Here is a 22,889-nt window from a genome sequence, read left to right on the forward strand (position 1 = left end):
CTCAAACTCTTGACTGTATGAGAAAGGATAAAAGATAAAGAGTAATAAAACCACTTCTTGTGCTCATCATAGGAGTTTTGGTTATCAGTATGTATTGGTAAGTAGGAAGTTTGCAGGCAGAACTCAAGATACTACCTGAGGGCAAAAGGAATTAAGTTAAAGTTTTAAAAAATCAAATCTGTATTATTTCACAGAAACAATACAGTGAGAAATAACATCCTGCAGATATTTCAGTTGGGGACATCTATAAACAACAAAATAAAGCAAAATTTATATTTTTTTTTTGGTGGTAGTTAAGAAGAACAGGAATAATGGGAGGAAGCTGAGAAAACTTAGGCAGATTATAATGCAAAACACCCTGAGAGGACCTCAGATAGATGTCTGAATGATTGTCCCAGGAGACAACAAGGCCAGCAAGGAATACCCCCAGAAAAGCCTCTGCACTGGTGAGAAATGCTGTAGGCGACCTCGCAAATTCCCATCTTTCTTTTAACTCCCGAGTCCTGACTGTGGGACTTTCCTTCCAGCTTTCTCACAGAAATGGAGATTCAATTAATTTGTCAAAGCTTGTGAGAAAAAAACACCAGACTGCTGGGATAGCTTGAGGAATTACAAGTTCTGTCTGTGGCTTAAAAATAAACTCTGTTCTTGACAACTACCTACAACAACATTACATAGTCTGGCACAAACAGCCACAGCAAAGCCAGGCAGCTCATGCAGCCTGGTGGGAGAGGGAGCAGGGAGTTACAGTGAGGTGGGACAGCTGTGTCAGCACCACTCATGCTGCTGTTTGGGTGCATGTGTTGGTGACAGCTCAGTCTCATGTCATCAGCCTTGGCCACCAGCCTCTCAGCAAGTGTCCTCTGCTCTGGGCAGCTGTCTCTCAGCTCAAGACAGCTGATGGTGGGACTCGGTGGGACTCATGTGGCCAACCCACACAGGTTTGTGTTTTCCAGTGTATTACCTCTTCTGTGAGGGAGAGAGCACCATTGCTCAGCTCATGCATTTGGACAGATTGGTAAATCCTTAGAGGATATAGGTTGAGAGCAGCAGAGCTCTTATCAGACACAAAGAGGTGTGAAAGGCTGTGATAGAGCTGAAGTCCTTTGGGAACCTGTAACTGATATGATGACAGTGACATATGCACCTTATTTTGGAGAGTTTTCATCCCACAGGAATTTTGAAGCAATGCAGGTAAACCTCCACTGTGGACAATTTCCTGACCTTCATGCCACCAGCCTCAAAGTTTGGCTCATAGAAAGTGACCTGGGAGCATGGACTTCCCCTTCCTGTGTATGCCTAGCTTTGGGACAAGGACTTCCCAAGACAACAGAGTTATCTCCTGGCTCACAAGGGACAGGCCCACCTCTATCTTCCTCCCCTGTTCTTCCCTCCTCCTGGCCCATTCTGGTGTGTGGCTCTGCTCCTCCTCCTTGTCCCAGTGCTTGTCTGCTCATCCATCAGGCCATTTCAGGTTACTAGCCTGGCAAAACACCGCTTTTGTTTTGTGCCAGTTTAATGAGCTGATGTGGTTCACTCGGGCTGAGAGAACAAAGACTCGGACCAGTAAAAGGGGCAGGACTTGATGCATGGGGAGCCCTCTGCTCAGTTCAGCCATCTTGCCCACTGCACCCTTCTTTCGCCTGTGAGGGCTTGTAATCATTGCATCTGATGTCCTTCTCACTTTGAAGCTCCCCTCCAAAAAGGCAGAGCTCTCCTTTGCTGTGGGGAGCAGTGACACCTGCTAGAGCTCATCCCATAGCTTTGTCAGCAGCTGGGGAGCCACGGTAGCAGGGAAGATGGCAGAAACCTCTCCCGTATGTTTTTAGTCACAATCTGTTTTAGAAAGCAGGAGAGGAAACAGAGCATTTGCTGCTCCATCTGTCTCCGCATCCCATGCTGCCAAGGTTGGGTTACAGCCAGCTGCTGCTGTTGCCAACTGGTAACACAATAGCATGGCTGCTTACTTTGCAAGGGAGCTAAAGACAGTAAGATGGAAAACATTAGGACAGGATGACTTTAAAAAAGCCCCATTGCAGAACACCTGGCTTGTTATATAAATTTGCATCATGCCCACTATAAAGAAACCTGCTGACTGCTGCTTAAAAACATGTATTTTTACAAATAGCCGAGTATCTCCAACTAGCCCTTCCCATAGGACTGTCCTGGGCTTTTTGATACCTTCAGTCAGCTTCAAAACAGAGACAGGGTTAATTAAGAACAGGAATGTTTTTTTCTTTACCTCATACATGCCAAGACGATTTGTTGGAGAGGACTCTCACTGTGCACAATCCAGAGAACTTCAGCCAGCAAGTCTTGCATCCAGGTCAGCCTGGTCCTGTTCAATAAGGTATCTGAGACATTTGGTAGAAGATGTCTGTGTGCTGAAATAATGGAGAATTCACCACATCTGCCTGCTCAGCTCAAACCTCAAGCCCCTTGACACAGAATTACAGATGTGTTGATCGGAAAGGCCTTTGGAGGGCATTAGCCCAAACTCTTGCTTGAAGTGAGACCATCACCGACACTAGATCAGGTCAACCATGGCTTTGCATAGCCAAATACTGAAAATATCTCTCCAGGGGCGGAGATCCCACCACCCATGTGTGTGAACTGTGTCCCTGGCTCAACCTAGCACTTTACATTTCCTGTTGCAGAAAAGAGCTGCCCACAGGAAGAAATCTTGCCCACATGCAGGCACTCACAGTAGTAGCTTGGTGGTAGTTTGACCTATTTAACATACGGCTTTCACAGTACACAACTTTTTCTGGTATTATTCACTCCCTCAGCACAAGAGTGCACAGAGCCACTCCTGCTCCTGTATGGGGCTCCAGCCATGGGGGCTCATGGTGCTGGGGGCAGTAGGAGGTGACAGGCAAGCTGGAATGAGGTGACAGCATGGCAGCGCCAACCCACCATGCAAGAGAAGCAGAGCAGGTTTGGTGATGGTAACCAAGGTCAGCCACATTTGAGCAACTGCGGACCAAGTTGGTGGGTTGCACTCAACAAGGTGCCGGGCCTGGCACAAGCTTCGCTGGAACGTAGTTCAGGTGGGGCCAAGGGTGAGGACTTTAGTTTTGACGCAGCTCCCGAGCAGAGCAGGGAGCCCCTGGTGAAGAATCTCCTAGCTCATCCTCCCACCCTCAGTAGTACCCTGGAAGGCTGCAGTGGGTCAGTGCTGGCCATAAGCCCAGACAGCCAAATCTTGCCAAGCTTTTCAGGTGTCTACTCCCAGTATCACCAGTCTCTCCTCAACACAGGGTTTGTTCACACCTGACTGGAGCTGTTACTTCCCCCTTGCCTGTATAGGGAGACACTTACCATGGGGCTGGTACTGGGCTGGGCTGGTTCCAGGCTGTGCAGTCCAGTCTGTTAACAGAGGCAGAGCAAGGGCAGTGCCTGCTGGCCCAAACCTGCAGGGCACCATGCTGGCTGCGCTCACAGCGGTAGCACATCTGCCTGGGCGCTGCCCCATCTCCCCAGCCCCGTATCTGCAGGCAAGGCAGTAGCAGCACAATACCGAGCTTTCCTTACCTTTAGCATCCAGTTCTTCCACACCCACAGATAAGGAAGACCCCTCATGCAAGGTCCTCCACCTGCCATTTCCTGACATGGAGTGCATGCACAAGTATGAACATCCACCAGCTGAACAGCTTCATGAGAGGGGGGTGGGTGTATGACTCCAGATCCGGTTTCTTCCACCTGAAGAAATGATATAGGCATGATCTCATGGAGCTGGCTCCTTTTGCAGTTCTTCAGTGCCAGCTGTAGGAAATATCCTTCAGCCAAGAACAGGCAGCAAGGGGATACTTTGGCCTGGAAACACTGATCATACATCTCTTAATTCATCTTACAGTGATTTGTTGTTGTTTACAGCCTCACAATTCATGAAGGCTGTTTCTTCTTGTAGGCAGTGTGGTTTTGTTATTAGCAAAAGAGCCAGGGTTTATAACCCTCTGTTCTCAGACACTGTCGCATCTTTGCTATGCTCTCAGACTATTCAGACACTTCACATTCACCTTCTGCTGCCATCTTTGGTGTATTGATGGTAGGCATCATGACTGGTGGGCTTGATCTCCCATGTATGTATCACAGAGTAAGCCACCCGCATCTCTGGCAGAGAACCTCCTTGTGTGATTGTATAAGCTACTACTAGTAAAAGTTTTCCCCAGCCTGTGACTACCTGCAGTGTGAAAGCCTCTGAAAAAGTCACTTCAGAGATCCCACAAAAGTTTTTCCCTTAGCTGCTTCAATTTTCCCCTCTGGGATTTCTCTCCCCCTCCCTCAGTCACTGGTGTGGACACAGCTCATGTCCACCAGCGCCCTCTGGCTCTCCTGAAAAGGTGGACCTGCTCTGGCAGCTTTGCACTCGTGCAACATGCAGCCCCACAACCATCTGTTGTGCCTGGTAATTGAACCCCCATTCACCCAGCTTTCCTCTTCCAGCAGTGGAGATCTCTGCTCCCAGGAGTGTCCTTGGTAGCCAGTGGGTCTGTGACCATACTCTGGTGGGAAGGTTCTGCCTTCTTCGTGGTTTCCTTACTCTTCATTTTAATGCCTTCCTGCTGCATGACGTTGTGCAAGACAGCACGGGGCTGCTAGCCCATGAGTAGGACTGATCTCAGATGTCCTCTGTGTCCTTGAGTGCCTCCAGCTCACCTGCTTTGGCTTGAAAAGAGAGGGAAACTCTCAGCGCACTATGTGCAATATCATGTCCCAAGAGTTTTAGCCGCACCAGCTATGCAACAAAGTTACAGGTTCTCCAGCAAGCCTGCCAGAGCTGTAGGCTGAAAACAGCTTACACATTATCATCAAGCCCTGAATCACACAAAACAAAATGAGAGCATTGCAGAAAACCTGAATGTTTGTTTGGTCCCTCCTGTAGCCAACTTCCTGTGTACTGTGTCAGGTCACTCGTTTTTGGGGGGGCCCTGAAACTGGGGCCTTTGCAATCTCCCCTCTCCCCAGCTTCTGTTTTCAGTCTGTCCAAAGGCTGTTGCTAGCACAGTAATGTCAATCGTGTTAAAATTTTGATACACCAAGTCTGTATCTACAAAAGCCCTTGAACAGAGACTGTCAGGCTGCTATAAGCACTTCCCCAGTATCACTGTTTCCCTCAGAGGACAGATACAGCCTTTACTGGCAAAGGCAAATAATAGCTGCACCTCCACAAGGAAAGCTGTCAATTTAACCTCACTGGAGCTACACCAGCAACTTTTGTTTCCAGTGCAGACCTGGTTTAACTCTTCCTTTCTTTCCCAGCTGGCCTATGCCTCTGTCCCCAAACTGTGCAGCCCTGCAAAGCTCAGCCTTCCCTGCCTGCTTGCCTGCAGCATCATGGGCATCTCCAGCAGCTTCGAAGCCCCTGTGGGGCCCCCCTCTTTCTACCGGCCCCCGCCACATGGAGCCCCCAGTAAGCACAATGCAGCTGTGTGTCCAGCCAGTGAGTGAGTAGCCACGATCTCACTGTCTCTCTATTCGTTATTTAAAAGTGCACTGGGACTTTCATGTGAATGTCTTCAGATTAAGTTACTCTGAAGTTCTTCAGCAGTGCCAAAATGCCTTCTGTGAGAGAGCACTGTGAGTGCGGGTATCACTCTGTGCAGGGACCCCATGCGCTGACTCGCCTGGGATGATTAATGAGCTGAACAGACTCATTTCTGACTGTAGCAGAAATCTGCTGCATGGTCTGATACGGGCCAAAAATCACTGTTAGTAGCAAAATTCACTGAGTATCTGCCAAGCCTTGCACCCCCAGCTAAAGGTGTCTGAGGCATCCAGGCAGCTCAGCCCCCAGGATTTGTCTCTGCATGGTGTTGTTCCTACTCTGGAATAACAGGACCCAATATGAGATTCATTGGGAGCATTGCCATGTGGCAGCAGTCGCTGAGATAGCAGGGGCTCTGCTGTGCCACCGCACCAAGTGACATACTCCAAACTGGTGACTGGCAGAAGCTGATCTACTGGAGCTGACCTTTAGTGCACAAATTGTGTATTTGGACTGCTGATGCTGCTGGAGGAGTAGGGCTCACCACCCTTTCCCAAGGCCTCTGCGCTGCTGTTTCTATGTAGACGGTTGACCCATGCATGTGTGGGGGACAAACCTGTCTTCCCGCACAGCCCTGACCAGGCTGCTACAGGCTCGAACACAGAAAGTCCCTAGAATCTGCCCAGACAAAGCTGCCGGGGCACGGAAGAGGGCACATCCGGGCAAACGCGGGCGTGTGGCAGCCGTGCATCACGGGCCAGCCTGGTCCCCCATCGTGGGGACAGGCGATTTGCCGGGGCAGCAGCGGTCCGGGTGCAGGGGCGGGCTGCGCCTGCGACCCGTACCGACTCCAAGCGGTCTCGGGCCCCTATCGCGGGGGAAGGCTCCTGGGCCGCCAGGGACGGTGTGGCTCCTGCCGCGAACGACGCCCTCCCTCGCAAGCCTGGGCACGGCAGCTCAGCGCCGCCGCGGGTCTGTAACTCAGGTAACGCTTCAGCCTCCCCGCCACGGAGCTCCCGGCTCCGCGCCCTCCCGCCTCGGGCCGGGCCGGGGCTCTGCGATGCCTGAGGCTTGGCGGGCCTGGGGAGGCCCCGGAACGGCCGCAGCCGCCACCAGGGGCTGCCCTCGGCCCGCGGGCCCGGCCCCCGCGCGTCCCTCCCGCCCCGACGCTGCCCGGCGCAGCGGCCCCAGCAGAGGGACCCGGGGAGCGGCCGGGGGTCCCGGCTGCCGGGCCGGACCGCACCGCCCCCGGGCGGGGCCGGGGTCGGATTTCACATCCTGCCCCGCTCGCAAGCAGAGCGGGCGGCGCTGCCGAGCGGACCATGGCGGAGAGGTGAGTGCGGCGGCCGCGCACCTGTTGAGGCGAGGGGGGCGGGCGGGTCTCGCCTCGCCTCGCCTCGCCCGCCCCGTCGTGGCCTGCAGGGCTGCGGCCCGGTTGGGGGACGCCACTGGTCGGGGAGGGCGGCAGTCGCGGGGCCGGGCCGGGCCGGGCCGGCCCAGCCGCGGGCCCTGAGGGGCAGGTGAGGGGCGGCCGGGCCGGGCCCTGTGGCGGTGGCGGGGCGGGGCCGGGCCCGGTGGCGGGGCCGGGCCGGGCTGGGCTGGGCTGAGCTGAGCTGAGGCCGGGCGGCCTGTGCGAGGAGCGGCTCCGCCGCGGCAGGTCCCCGGGCCGCTGCGGGGAGCAGCTCCTGGCCCCGCGCGGCTGCACCCGTCCGGCCCCCCGCAGGGCCCGGCTCCCGCGGGGGCACGCCGGCCGCGGCCCAGCCCGTTCGCAGCCTCCGAGCAAGGCGGGTGACTCCGAGGTCTGCTGAGCGGAGCTGGCCCGACCCCGGCCCTCTGCTGTCGGGGCGCTCGGGGTCCGGCGGGGCGGCGGCCGGCAACATCGCCCCCCGGCGGTCGCGCAGGGCTCTGCCAGGCGCCGCTGCAGCCGCGCGGGCGCGGAGGCGTGCCTTCTGATTCTGTGCCTGTCTGGGACCTGGTTGGCAGGCTCCGAGGAGGGCTGCTTGAGCGGGTTGCTCTGCGTCGCTTAAAAAAACCAAACGTGGTGACAAAATGACAGTGTTTTAGTGTTCAAGCACAGGGCTGGCTCACCTGGGATCAGGTAGGGAGCCAGGATCATCTGTTGGCAGTGAACGTGGAGGGACGGGGAGCTGGGCCAGTGTCCCAAGCAGCATCCTGCTTCCGACAAACGCAGGAAGATTTCGTGGCTCCTCTGAATAACCCCATTCAAGGAGAACAAAGTCCTGCTCGCTCTCTACCTTGGCTCATTGGCCAGAAGCGGTTGAATTAAGTTTGGCTCTGCTGGAAGGTATGCTGCACACCGTGGCAGGAGCATGGTCCTCGCTGTGGCTGATGCTAGTTGCTGTTGTGCTGTTTGGCCAGCATTTTTTTTTTCATCCTAGATGAAAAGCTCAAAATGATTTAAAGTCCGATTTAACATTCCTGGGAGCACAGCTCTCCCCCAGAGGCACCAGATTTCAGCTGGCTTTTCACATTCTCTTTGTCTGGTGGAGAGGAGGGAGGACCATGCTGGCATTTTGCCTGGTACCTCAGTGATGGTGCAAGGTGTTAAGAATAATTTTTTCATTGCTCTTATATTTGCAGGTATATTTTTCTCTTCTGTCTCTTCTGTATCTTCTCCAGCAGAACGTGGTTTGAGTTAGTCTGTAAAAGTGTCTTGGGAAGGGAGAGCAAATGTCCTTGAACATGGATGATGGAATACTAGAATTCATCCAGAGCAAAATGATTAGCACAGCAGTGTGCTCTTGGCCTGCTAGCAGCAGCAAGTCATAGTCGCTGCTTCTGCTTGTGACAGCTAAGGGCACTTGGTGCTCAGGGATTGAGGTTGCATGTTGCTCACTTCAGGGGATAAACTGGAAAACCTGACAAAGCCATGTAGATTTGGAGCCGTCATTCTGCTAGCCAGTGTAGAGGAGTACAGTGCTTCTTGCACTGGATTTCAGCATAAGTTTTCCAGCGTATCCCCACTGACTGGAGTATCTCTTTGATGCTTTTTGGGTCTGGTGTTTGCTGGGTTGATGAGACGGTTTTTTTCCTGTCAGTCAGATGGAGGCTATTTGGAGTGATGATGAGATCAGAGTGGATTATAGGAATGCAGATTTTGAAGCCAGCTTTTTGGTCAGATAGTTCACATGTTTTCTGTATTTGCAACAGGTTTGCTTAGCTGAAACAGATGTCTTGGCCTTAGCTGGAAGCACATAAGCTACAGGGAGACCTAAGTATACTGGCCTGGTATGTTTTGTAACCAAGAGCATTTTATAGTTGCCCTTGTGATGCAAAAGACAGCTTTTGGCCTGACCCTTGCTGGGTCCGCAGCTGAAAACCTCATGAGAGACTTGCATGTTTAATCTACCAACAAGACATGTAGAATCTGGTTTGCTGAACACTGCCCTGCTTTGGGGGTAGAAAAGGCAAATGTGTCCTGTTCAAATGATTTTCCTGATGTAGAAAAACGTCATGTGCTGTGGTGCAAAGATGAGAGGAGGAGAGACTGAGACTCTGTAGTGAACTGCCTAATGTATAAGAAAATCTTGCAAATTTCAGTGTGTTTGTGTCTGAGCTTTGAGTCATTTCTTCAATCAATTCTGTTATTCTTCTGGGTTTGGCTTCATAGGATTGGATTGGCTGCCTGCTGGCAACCAGGTAAAGTTCTGTAAACCAGGGAACAGCTGAGTTTCATTTTTTTCCCCACAGAGCCATGGAGGAAGAACTATTAGCATCGTGGAAGGACTATAAGATCTGAATCAGCTTTAATAGAATCATTTCTGTAATTAAAGATAACAAAGCATAAACTGCCATGGGAGTCTGGCTTTTTGGCTCATGAGGGTGGGTTTTTTGTTTGTGGGTGTTTTTTTTTCTCCTGGCAGTGCAGTTTAGTAAAAATTCATACTCATGAACCCTTTCTTTGCAGTTGTGAAAAGATGTGTCAAAGCTGTATTTCTTGATAGGTAAAAACATTAGTAAGAATAGTACTTGGTTGCCATTTTACCTGTGGAGAAGAAAGCTTTTCAGTTTGGACTTGCAGTTTTAGCAGTATGTTTTTGGCTATTTGCTCATGTCCTGAGGCTGTTTAATTCAGAGGGAGATACTCCAGCCTGTGCCAGAAGTACTGGGGATTGCTGAAGTCCTGTTAGGTGGGTGGGTAGATGGTACTGAGCATACTTGTTCAGTGGGAAACCTCCTGGTCTGGCTGGCCATTTTAATTTGGTTAATACAAAATATAAAGGATTAATGTGCTTCATGTTCTAATTGCAATGAAAACTCTTAATTTTGTTATTGAATCTCAGTATCTTGAGTTTGTTGCATATAGTTGATTCAGATTAGTTAAGGTTTTAATTTGTCTTTGCCTGAATACTATTTCTGTGTTTTTTTCAGAAGCTTTAATGTAGGAACAGGCCAGAATTTCCACACTTCATCAGCCTGCCCTGGAGCTGCTGATTGACTCCTTGTGTCTGCACTCAGCCGTGGCTTTGCAGCATAGGGGTTTTCAGGTTTTGGCAGAGCACCTGAATATCCTGCTGTTATTCAGTGCAGAGCCCCCTCACACCTGCTGAACTGGGTCCATGTGCCCTGTTCTTAACTGGCTTAAATAAGGCCATAAATATCCTCTCTGTAGCTCACTGTGACCGCAGGACAATCTTCTGCTCCCAGCAGGTTGTCCTGCTGGATGAGCCTATTCCTGGATGATGAGCATTGTGGTAACTCACTTGACAGTAGATGAGCTGGGGTAGTGAAGGGCTCTGTTCTCGGGCATCACCACTGATGTGATAACCTCTCTCACCTGCCTTTATTGGCAGCCTGACCTCTGCCACATGCTCCTGGTGTTGTCCCTGCTCCTTTGAACATGCTGCTGGAGCTATTGGTGAGCTTGCCAGGGCAGTTGGGATGAAAGACTGACTGGCTTTAAATGAAACCAGGGCTCTGTTTTTGCTGCACTAACTCTGCTGGCAGAGGCTGAAGAGGGGTGATAAGCTGTGGAGGACAAGGTAGTCAACTTGTCCACTATCACTGCCATATCCATTTTAAGCTGCAGCCCTCAGCAGGCCCAGCACAGCCTGGAGCTAGCTCCTGAGGTAGAGTCATGCCTTCAGTTACAGTGTTTGACTCTGTACAGGTAGAGCCTGGTCCTTGGGAAATGCCTTCAGACACACCAAAGTCTTCTGATGGAAACTAATCAGATATTCAAATGAAAGAAGCTGCATTTCCTCCTTCCCTGTGGTCTCCTTTCCCAGTGTTTCCATTCCTGTTGTGCTACCAAGATGGCTTTCTCAGTGGATGATGCAATTAGGAGGAGATGCTGCAAGCTTTCAGCAAGTAAATATGTCAGAATTTGAAATGCTTTGTTTAGGCTCCGTCAGTCCTTCCCAGGTGGAGCCCAATTATTTGTGCCTTGTTGTGACATGTATTTGCTTGTGTTTCTTTATACAAATCTGCCTGGAGGGCTTTTTAATTAGTGAAGTGCCTCTTATTTGTAATAAAAATAAATTCCAGAGCAGACACTGGGATTTCGGTTTAGCTGAATTCATAAAGGGTTTCTGAGCTTTTCTGTCATTACTTAAACATGTGATGTCAATTTTTGCCTGTGTCAAGGTGCGCAGGAAGGCAGTTCCTCTGTAGGAAGGATGGCTTTAATGACCAAGCGATTTCTCATGCTTTTTAGTAGCTCAGTCCTAAGTGTCCACTGAAGCAAGCAGTCTGTCTGATTGTGTTTTTATACTTTTCATGGGGAAGAGTTGTCTTCTGCTTTGGGCAGTTTCTTAAAGCAGTCAGTTTTTGGAGTGGCAGAAAAATATTGACTAAAACAGCAGGTGTGAGGTCCATCTTACTTGTACATCTGGAACGAGATACTGTAGGTAAAGAGAAACTTTTTTTGCACTTGGTCTTTGTCTCATGGGAGGATGAAAAAAATACCATTTGGGATATATTCTCTCATCCTAATTACCATTCCAAGCATTTGAGGTTACTGATATAAGGAATAAGTGTTTTGTATTTCCAGTTGAATATTGACCAGTGAATTCCAGTGTAGTTGGTGTCAACCATCCTCCAGCTACTCTCCCAAGCTTTTTTCTTTGTGTGTCCTCAGCTACCATTTTTTGTTTATGCAATGGATAGAGCCAAAAGATGTTTGGGAAGTTTATAATGAGGATGCTGAAGATCCACATTACTTGTTTGCAGCTAAGCATGGGAGATGGAAAGGACTTAGAGATCCCTGGGGGGAGCATTGTTATGGCTTGTGTAGCAGCTCGAGGTGTATCTGGCCTCCCACAGTTATACACTTCAGGTGAAAAGAGGGGGTTTGGGTTGGATAATATCAACTTCAGAAAATTCCCCCTGGAAAAAAAAAAAAAAAGCTGAAAGACCAAAGCACTGGAGATGCTGAGATTATTTTTTTCAGGCTATTCTGTCTTTTTGGACTTAAGGTCTTGTATGAAATTCCACAGAGCACTTTATGCTGCAGAGCGCTGGGGAACTTCTGAAATAGAGAGGTCCAAATAAAATTATTCATTGGCATCTTCGTCAGCCATCAGAGGCAAATAGAAGGCAAGTTCTACATAAAGGATGTATTTTCTTCCCCCCGCTTGTATTCTGGTTGTGACCAGTTCCCCAAGCCAAGCTGTCACTGCCCTTGGCCTTGCTTGGTGGAAACCGCTCTGGTAAGAGATGAAACAAAGATGATGGTGAGCACCCCATGCTCCCCAGACTTGCTGCACATTCCTGTCACAGCCTGAAGTGGAGCAGAGCAGTCCTGGTCCCCTCTAAACTGACCTTTTTCTTAGCCACAGGGTTTATGATCCACCAAAACCAAACAACTTAAGTGGGGGGGGAGGGCGGGGACAGGACAGGACGGGACACACATGACACCAAACCTGTGCCGGGCTCATTTGTGTAACTTGACAGATGTGGGACGCTGCCATAAGGCACTTGGCTTTGGCAGACAGGGCTGTTTCCTACCGGAGCAAACAAGTTCGCTGCTTTCTGACTGGAAACCTGTTACAGAAGCAGAAAAGACTCTGTGTAGTGGGATTTTGTGTCATCTTGGACATTGTGAACCAGTGGCCCAGGGCCAGATGCACTGTAGCAGGGCTGCCTTCTTTGTTCTGTAGCTCTGGTTTTTCTGTTTGGTTTTGTTTGTGGTTGTGTGGGTTTTCTTCCCAGAAGAATGACAGAGGCTTACTGTCTTCATCAGCAGTGATACCAAGAAAAGCCCTGCACACTGGTGCCTGACAAGTTGGAACTGAGCTCAGCAAATCCCCTTTAACCACATGGAGTTCAACTGTCTTGGTTTTTTTGACTCTGAGGCAGTACAGTTTCTTGTGCATGAGTTTTCATGTGCAGCAGCAGCTAGGGCTTGGTTTAGAAGGACAAATGGCATAAAATATTTCCGGTAACGAAGTGAAGTGAGAGAAAAAGTTATCTGAGGAGACTTTATAGCTGATTGAAATACAGACCCAGGGAACGCAATGGGTGAGCAGTGTTGTGTAGTGTTGCCTGGAAAGATGCCACTCCAGAGGCTGTGGCCAGACCAGGTGGTGGGTGTTGGCTGCAGTTTCCAGTGCGTCTGCACAGGCTGCTGGGCCATTGTGGTGGTTGGTTTGGTCCTATTGTCAGGACTCCGACCTGCTTTAGCCTACTCATCCTGGCTGCCCCAGCTGCTCCAGTGCCTGGTCCTCACCCATCTGCTAATCTGCTTGTACAGTTGTGCTCCCACACACAGCCTTATCTACTCTGGGCTGGTCCCCCATGTGCTTTTGGTGCTGTGTGGGAAATAGCAAGTGCAGGGTTGTTTCCAGATGTGGGGTAAGCTGTGGGTGGTCACACACTGTAATCCAGTCTCTGACTCGGACTTACGTGCATTTAAACAGTAACTCAGTCCAACTGTTAATTTTAACATGTTTGGTCTGAGGTAAAACTGTAAATGCCATATTTGGTCCTCTTGCGGCCCAGTGACTGTTTCTTTCTCATCTATACTGTAGTTCTTTGATAGTCCTTTGATAGCTACAAATATCCAGCTGTGTATTAGCCACACAGTTTAGCTTTTCTTTGCTCCCTAGCTACAGTAATTAGGCTTGGGGGTTTTTTTATTAGGCCATTCAAGCATTGCTCAAAGTTACGGTGAGAGGAGAAGCTCCAAGTGTTTTATGAATTCTTGGTAATGAATCAACATCAAGCAAAACAGAGAGATGGCAAAAGGGCTGTGAGCTGAGGTGCAGAGCCTGGAGTGCGTGTGCCATGAGAAACACTTAATGTATGCCTAAGGACAAATGCTAAACATGTTATAATATGAAAGTAAATTTTCTTAGCAATTTATACCGTTGTAATACAATGGATAGTTTGTCTGGGGTATGGTTGAGTTGCATTTAGTCAGTACAGTAAAATGAATATGAAGCAAGTAGTATTAGGGCTTAGAGGGCAGCTTTGTGCTTGGGTCAGTGCTGCCCTTGGGCTCTCACCTGCAGGCCTGCGTTAGAGCACAAATGGCAGAAGAGTTCCAGTTTTGGCTTGGAAACTCCTTAGAAAGCTTGGCCCTGAAATGAGCTACTTCAGTTTTCATTAAATTAGTTTTAAAATCACTGAAAATGAGGGTGAAAAGCAGGTGTTGCGTTCCTTTCTGTACTGCAGGTTTAGAAGCTGCTGAGGAAATGCCTGGTGGTCTGACAACTCTGCCGGACTGCACTGAAGCTGTAATTTGAAATTAGTTTAAAACAGAGGTTTGAGGTTCTGGAGACTGAAGGCTTTTCCAAAGCAGAACTCTAGTTTTGGGATGGCAATAAACATATAAAAGATCAAGATAGTGGTGATGATCCAGGCGTGAAGCTGTGCACTGCCACTCTCTTTTTTTTTTTTTTTTTTTTTTTTCTCTCTCTCTCTCTCTCTCCTGGCCCTGGGTCCTTTTCACCAGGATGGTTGAGTTCACTAAAGCAAGGGAACACTGGCTGCTTTTTAGTTAGCAAGCTCCATGAGGTATTTGAGGAGCTTTAGTGTCCTTGTGTGAGGAGTGCCGGGGATGCACCATGGGAAAAGAATAGGGATGAATGGGCATGGAGGGGGCCCCCTCCTTCCAGCAGCAGCAAGGCACTGGATCCATTCTGTTTTCAGTGTACCATGATGTAATTCAGTTCCCTCTCCTGTGGTTCATTGGACACTGAGCTGCAGGGGTGACTTTGGGTATGTTGCTGAGACTTTGTCCTTGAATGTCAAAACCTTACTGTGAGCTGGAGGCTGGCAGAGAGCTGCTGCAGGGCAGAGCTTCCTTTAGTGGAGGACACTTGTTCAGGTTGCCTTTTTTCTGGAGAGGAGGAGGGCTGGATGGAGTCTGGCAAAGGGCAAGATGTTGGTGATTCAGCTTTTCTGGCTCCCCAGAACTCTTCTGTGGCAAGGCAGCCTCTTGGGGTGCGGTGGCAGAGTCCCTAGCTGGCCATCCAGCACTGCCTGTAACATCTGAGCAATTGTGCGCTTAAACGTTATGCGGTCTTGGTGGGATGAAATCACTTGTTTTTGTGTCTATCTGGATAAGGAAAGCTTTTGCTGAGCTGCAAGAGCTGTCTGTACTTGGGGGAGGAGAAGTTTTTTGGTAACCCAATGTGTTCAGTGCAAGGCATGCTTGTTGCAGGGCTAGAGGGAAATGTCATGTTGGTCTACTTTCTGGGTCTACCCTGCTGTCTCTGGAGCACAGACTGCAGGTGGTAAAGGGTGGACAGTGTGGTGATCACCAAATGGCTTAGTGAAACAGCCCAGAGTTCAGCTCAAAATAGAAAAATGGGCGACTTCCAGTAGCTGATGTGCTCATTCCTACCTGGCCTGGATGGCTTGGGTGGTGAGCTGCACTTGTGGCATGTTGATTTTGGGCTGCATCTTGCACCAGAGGCTCTTTGGGGAAGAGCACTGTTTCCTATTTGAGAGTGTTCCCTGATACGTGTACATCTTGTACTCTGGGCACTGAAATAAAATAGCCCTTGCAGCTGGCCGCAGCAGCTCCATTACTGCAATCCTGGCAGCACGTGCAGCACCTGCCCAAAGCAGAATTTGGCCCCCAGGAGTGGCATGCTGCAGGCCCTTGGCACAGGCAGGGGAGGGCATGTGTTTAATTCCTGTTACGTTGCTTAAACCTTTGCTGTTTGCAGCAGCAGCCATTTCTTCAAGTGAATGTGTGGGGATGCTCAGAGAACAAATTTATTGTGGGGCTGCCTGTGGTGCTGCTTTCTTGCCCTCCATGTCCCAGCCAGACCTGGGTTAAACCTGGAGGTTCCATGGACAGCAGAAAGGATTTAAGGGGCTTGACACTGAGTTAACAGTATTCCCCTGAAATTACCATTTTGGGGCTATTACCTGCAATAGGAATTTGTGCTGCTTTGCCTCAAGGGATATAGCTCTAAACCCTCCTAGTGTTGCAGCTGTTTTCCCTGGGAAAGGCAAATGACATCTGTGGGCGTAAACATAGCTTTAATGGTGAGATGTGTCTGTACTAGAGCTTGGACTGTGTGTTGGTCCTTGTGGAAGTGCAGCCTTTCGTTAGGACAGGCAGTACATGGGCCTGCAGATGAAGAGCGGTGTCAGTGTGGCTGGCTGTGAAAAGTGGGTGCTGCTGGGGGGGACATGTTCAGCCAGCCCCTTTCTGGGCTGTGGCCCTGTCTGTCATGACAGAGCTGTCTGTACTGCTCAAGATGCAGAAGAGTATCAGGCTTCGTCTCTTTCAATTTCACACCTGCTAAGCTGTGACAGTAAACATCAAGAGGAGGAGTGACCAGCTGGGCAGTGCAAACCCTCGTTTTTCCTGTGCTTCAGGCAAAAATTGATCAGTGATTATTTTTTTTTTATTTTTTTAAATTAAAACCTGTTGCTCACTAAACCTGTTTTGCAGTTTGTTAGCAATTTGAGCTCTGCCTCTCGTCTCTGGCAGGAATGTGGCAGGAGTTGGGCAAGCTTTGACCCTTACAGCAGCTCTGTGTGCTCAGCAGTGCTGAGAACAAAGGAGAAAGCCCAGGCTGTGGCTGTTCTGTGGAAGGGAGACGTTGCCACAGAGCACTGCTCTCCTGGGATCTTGGCTGCCCTTTGATGTGGTCCTGTGTTCCCCCAGGAAGGAGTAGCCTTGAACCCTGTGCCTCTCGTGTGGTGGGTGCCTTGGGAGGTGCTTTGGTCATGTAATATGTTTCCGGCTGGAAACCTATCTTCAGTTTGGGCATCTGGAAACTGGGAATATGCAGCTGCCTGTGAAAACTCAGTATGTATGTGCCCAGGAACAATCATGATAACACTGAGCTTGTGGTTATGATGGGCACTTTATGACTGGCAGCATTAATAAAATTAATGAGACTTAATGTCTGCTGTGTTGTAGAGGTAGTGTTTGCTCCCAAGTCTGCCAAAAACGGGCTGTCTGTTTTGTAAGAGCCCTGATACCGTCTGTCTTGTACAACTGTCCCTCTGCTAAAGAGTAGCTGGTAGGACCAGAGGTGGTATGGTGACACTGGCGGCTCAGAAGGAATGGATGCGCCTCTACTGAGAAAGTATCAAAGTGGTTTTTTCCCCCTGTTGTTTTTTGGTGGGGGTTTTTTTGTCTTTTTAAGAAAGATGGAAAACAAAAGGAAATGTTCAGGGGAAATAAGGCTAATGGAATGAGAAGGATATTGGTCAAAAAGGGGAAGCTGAGTCCTTACAAGAGGACCAAAAAAAAAGTATATGCTTCAGCAGATCACATGTAAAATCAAAATGAGGCAGGCCAGAATAATACTTGAAGAGTGAATTTGCCAGTATGATTACTTTTCAAATATATCAGAAACCTTTTGGAGACAGGCAGAAGAAGGGATCAGGGTGTGAGAGGTACGGAAGATAAAGGCATCACAGAAAGATCTAAACCATTTTTTGGCTGTCGTGACTCCTGTGGAGGAGCTTTGTAGCTTTGCAAACTACAGGCTCTCTACATAAGAGCTGTCTGAGAAGTTGTCTGACATTGAATGTCAGTAGAAATGGCTTTAGAGCAAACAGAGGAACTGATAAGAAACCGTAAGGAACAGATAGTGTTTACTCAAGAGTACTATAGGTTCTTAAATCTGAAATTGCTGAGATACTTTTGTGTATATCCTGTTGCTTAAGTGCCCTTGGTATCACAGAAATGGATGGTGGCAAATGTGATGGCATTTTTTAAAAGAGGGGAGTCTTGAGGAGATTGGGGAGGTACACATCAGGTAGCTCAATATCTGTGCCAGGCCCACTGCTAGGGAAGGGCTGTAGAGAGGATCCTGGGGACCACAGACCAGTGGGTCTGACCTCCATGCTTGGGCCTCTGCACAGGATCACTGAAGGCATGGCCAAGTGCGGTCTCTTGGAAGACAGTTAACAAGGCTAATGTAAAGGCATGCCCTGCCTCATGGATCTGCCAGAGGCTGATGAGCACGTGGGTGGCAAGACCAATAGATTTCCCATATCTGGGTTTTCAAACAGCCTTTGACAAGGTTCTCCACCAAAGGCTTTCAAGAAGCTAAGTCACCATGGGCATGGGGGAAAGGTCTTGTTATGGACTGAGAGCTAGTGGAAGATTAGGATGCAAAGAACAGGGCTTAATAGCCTTTTTTCACCGTGGGTAGGAGTCAGCAGTGAGGCCCCAGAGACTGGTGTTGGGACTGGTATTCATTCTGTGGGCGACCTTAGGCATGGAGGGGTGTGGTGAAGTCCCCAAGACTGCAGAGGACCCTCAGTTCCTTCAGGTGTTTGGATACCTCATTGAAGGTAAAGAAATCCAGAAGGACTCACAGGACTGAGCAAGTGGATGAATAAATGGCAGAGGAACTTCAGTGTAAGATGATGTGGGGTACTCCCAGGGGAAAATTACCTGTACCAGGCCTGTATGATACTAAACCTGGAACTGGTGGTTACAGCTCGGGAAGGAGCTCGGAATCATCAGCTCTGTGTGTGTGAGCCAGAAAAGCCAATGTATTTTGGTCACCATCAGCAAAGGACATAATAAAAAGACAGAGGGCATCATTTTGACCCTGTAACACCTTGGTGCATATCTTAGGGGCTGCATGCAGTTCTGGTTTCTGCATCTTGAGAAGGACAGTGGTGGTGGAGAGGCTGTAGAGAAGACAGTTAAAATGACTTGAGAGACAGAGCACCTGCCTTATGGGGGGTGAGGGTGGGTGGAAATCGTGACTCCCTGGTTTGGAATAGAAGTTTGGCGTAGCATATGATCAAGGTATACAAAATCATGAAGGCACTGATTACGTTGAATTTTATCTACCAATTCTTACGGCACTAGAACCAGGGGCACTTGATGAAACTTGATACAGGAGATTGGTTTAAAGTAGGTAGAAGGAAGTACTTTTATTTTATACAATGTGTGCTGAAATTCTGAATTCTTTGTCCTGGGAGGCTGTGGATGCAAAAGGCATCAGCAGGTTTAAAGAGCATTTGGGTAAACTTATGGGCAGCCAGTCTGAAACAGATACTGGGAAGAACAGGCAGGGATATACCTATAGCATCCATAATATAAGTGTGGATTCTGGGGGAATAAGGAAGAAGCTGGAGATGAGGGCATGACTAGACTCATGTGGTTTGCTGAACAGTTCTCTCCTGTTGGCCTGGCTGTAGGCAGGATGGAGGAGCAGCTGGATTCTAAGGTGCGTATCTTAGTTTTAGAAAGTTTCCAGAAACTGACATTAAGTAGGAACAAAGGTAGGTATGACATGTTGCGGAAGAGCCAGCATGGCTTTTGTAGACCAAAATTGAGCCATATGACTCCATTGGTATTTGGAAGGTGTTTGTGAGAACATGGCAGGGCTGATGCAGTGGAGTGGTCTAGGGGACCTCTCTGAAAGGTTTCAGCATGGGGTATCCAAAAGAAGTCCATCATGGGATGCATGGGTGAATAAATGCTTAAAAGATAGGCTATGAAAATGAGGAGTAGACTGTCAAACCTCACAGTGGAGGGAAGTCCCTTAGGGAGACAGGCTGGGATCTCTGCTGCTCACAGCATTTGTATGTGACCTAGAAATGGGGATGGAAGCAATGCCCGGGGAAGAGCATGCTGTGGTCCATGTGCACAGTGATGGGCTCCAAGCAAACGAGGGAAGAAATTTTGAGCACTGAAATTCAGGAATGAGGTCAGGGGTAACAGGTGTTTCTGCGGAAGTACTGGCCTGCGTTCAGCAGCACTGCAGGAAGGGAGGAAGAGATTGTAAACAGCAAAGACGGGAGCAGTGGACAGAATGAAGAAGTCATGACACCACTCTGGTCCTCTGTCATGTTGAATATTGCATATCAGGTCATCCCATCTTAGAAAAGTCCTTGCTTCTAACTGCTGGAAGTAGAATAAGTGCCACTGTGTTTTTTTGCTCTTTTTTTGTAAGTGAAAAGCTCAGTTTTGGACTGAACACAAGCTAATAAATGCTAGGTCTTTTGCTGAGAAAAAACAAAAGAACTTGTTTTGGGCACCAAATCAAAAAGTAAATTGTTCTCACACCACTGTTCGCTGTTACCATGTATAGCAATTACTGCCATGGCAACAGATATTTTCAAGATCCAGCCAAGATCTTCCAGGGCTGCAGTGTAACTTCTCATACTTGCTCATTGTGGTGCTATTAATAACTGTAGCCAGGAAGTTTCTTCTTCCTCATGTACCATGTACCAAGTGCGAGGGATAAGCTCATTTTCGATCAGTTGTGGGAAGAAGTGACACTGGGGGTTTCCTGGATTTTTTTTTTTTTTTTTTTTTGTTCTGGAGATCCTGTCTAGCGCTGCCAGCTCTGCAGCTGCCTCCTGAACTAAGCTGTGTCTCTTGTGCTATTCTAAGAAAGCAGAGTCTGATTTTTTTTTATTCCTTTTCTTTTTTCTGCTCTGCCTTCCCCCGCCCCCCACCCCTGACAATTGTGACACATATTTACTCTTCCAGCTATGCATGGAAGCTTAAGTGTTTATTTCAGGCTGACTTGATCAAGGGGAGAACCTGCTGCCAGTTAAACATGATCTGGGCCAGTCTCTGGTCTGCACGATTTCTTAACTTATCTCTCAGTCATTTAAGCAAGATAAACCATGTGTATTCAAATTTGCAGTTCAGCTGTCCTTGGCAGTAGTTGAATTTAGCTATGTTTAAAATCCCCAAGTGCACATCCGCTTTTTCCCAGCCACGTTACCACACCCGGATGAGTCTCCTTTGAGGTGGAAGTGTGTCAGAAATACCACTGCCAGGTCTTTTGGCACCTTCTGAAGAGCTGTGGAAAAGGTCAGACTTGTCTTTTGCTTGTGCTGGCAGTTCCTCTTGAGCCTGAGCATTTGTGATGCACTGCAGTGGATGAGCATCAGGATCATGAGTCTGTCCCCAGCTCTGGTTCAGGTAGTACACAAGTCACAGCTGTACAGTCACCCACTTTCATCCGTGTAAGGAATGAGTTGTTTTGCCAGGCCAATTGCCTCTTCCCCAAGGAGTTTGGTTTTATTCTGCAGAAGTGTAGCTGTTAACTGTAGAAGCCTCACTGCCCCCTTTCCTCACCAACTTGAGAGTTAAAAGGAAAATCAGAGTGCTCATAGAATGTCTTCCTTATTTTACGGCGCTGTCGAGTCTTGCAGCTTCTTCTGATGCAACAGTTTTTGACATCACCCTTCCCCCAATCTCCCGAACCTGCTGGATTGACAGCTTACCATTGTAACAGAGAGAAAAAGACTTAATAGAAAACACAGCATCTTTCATCCTACCAGCCTCCATGGAGAAAACTGAAGAAATGAGCATATGCCCTGCAAAAGCTTGGTCCAAGGCAAGAAATAATTCAGTCTTATCTGCAGGGAGCAACTGGATCCTTCTTCTGTTGCTGCCCTACCTGTTTCTTGGGAGTCTGTTGAACGCAGTAGCACCAGAGGCACTGCCTAGGGCTGCAGCTCCCGGGGCGTAGCTGCACACGCAATGCGGAGTTCAGCCAAGTGAACCTGGCTGGGATGGTACCAGCTCACACAGCCCAGCTGGTTTTTCTCATGGACGCCTCCAAGAAATAACGTGACACCCTTTTCGAGAGCCTTGGGTGACTGACACAACTGTTCACCAATGACTGGCTTATTTCTGACTCTTAGGAAGGTTAATTCCACCTTTGCTTCTTTGACGTGAGCAAAGGTGAGCTTCTTTGATGTGAGCAAAGGCAGATTTTGGGCTTTAACTAATTGCACTTTGTTCCAACATGTGAGGTTTCAGAAATGTCTAGCTTTAAAAAGGCTGTGACTGCGTTGTAAGGCAAGGTTGAGCGACTCTGTCTTTTTCTCATTAAATCAAGCCAGATCCTGTTAATGACAAAGCATCAGAACTATACATAACTAGTATTTTTGTTTATTTGGAGTGTATTGCTGTAGCCACTGCTAACCCTACAGATGCAAGTGTGTCGCGCACAAAAGCAGAGGTTGAGATGCAGCTCACAGGATGTGACTCCTACCTTCACCATAACATTTTGAGACAATTAGGAAAAGAATGTCAGTTTGGGGAAACACTTAAACATGCCTTTCCTTTCAGAGGAAACTTTTTTTTTCATTGTTCATTACATCAGAATTAAAAACAATGGAAAAAATCAAGGATGGGCTGTGTTTTTCATACAGACTGCTAATTCAGTCATCAATAGGCGAGCTTTTTGGGGATCAAGGTGTGCATGGAGTAGGGAACTGTGTGCTGCTCCATGGGGCAAGCATGCAGGAGGGGACCGGTGCAGTGCAGTCCAGTTCATTGGCTTTACAGCGTCCTTACTCTGTCATGTCTGATGTGCTTTTTGTTCAGTGAGTGCTGTAGGCAAAACAAATACAAGAAATTAATTTCTCATGGAAAAGAGTTTTTTTTGCTTATTGTTTTATGAAGGGTTTATGAACTCTGTGGCTGCGGTTTTCAGCTGTTTATTTACTGCCTCTCTTCCCTTGCCAGAGGAAATTAGTGTGCTTTGGGCTGGGGAAAATGACAACTCTGAAGCAGCTTTTCTGCATGGAGTCCTGTCAGGATGAGTTTCCTGATGGCAGCTCTGGGCGCAGGGGAGAGGTAATCGTTTGTGGACTTTGTGTTTCCTGTTGCCTTTGACTTGATGCCAAATTCCTTTGCCATCCCAGCATTGTAAGGGTTGAGTCATTCTTAACAAACTTGGGTAGCTAATACTTTCAAGAGCCCCTCTGTTTGTTCCTGCTTAGTTCTCTCAACAGAGTTGGCAGATAGCTGCAGCTAGAGAGGTTTGCAAGAGACGGGAATGGCTTTAAAAAGTTGTGATGAAACACTGTTATCTTTGTTTTATACTTTTAGTCACCGTTGTCTTGTAGGCTCTGCTAGCTGAGAAAAATAACCTGGTCCCTTGCAAACCGTGTCTGTGTTGTGCATGAATTTTCAAGGGACGCTGTGTTTCAGCTAATAAATGACTGGCAGCCCTTTAAATGAAAAGAG

At 48.5% G+C, this 22,889-nt stretch overlaps 1 protein-coding gene across 1 annotated transcript in view; it reads left to right on the forward strand.

Annotated features, from left to right (window-relative positions):
* Positions 1-6,533: 6,533 nt before the first annotated feature.
* The window catches only part of LOC130156078 (rho GTPase-activating protein 39-like), a 56,612-nt gene continuing 40,256 nt past the window's right edge, over positions 6,534-22,889 (forward strand). The window contains 2 exon segments of the mRNA XM_056354240.1: positions 6,534-6,668; positions 6,670-6,821. Of these exon segments, the coding sequence (XP_056210215.1) occupies positions 6,549-6,668; positions 6,670-6,821 (272 nt within the window). The 5' untranslated portion in view covers positions 6,534-6,548.

The sequence above is a fragment of the Falco biarmicus genome, chromosome 10 (genome assembly GCF_023638135.1).
Source record: "Falco biarmicus isolate bFalBia1 chromosome 10, bFalBia1.pri, whole genome shotgun sequence".
Taxonomy (NCBI): domain Eukaryota; kingdom Metazoa; phylum Chordata; class Aves; order Falconiformes; family Falconidae; genus Falco; species Falco biarmicus.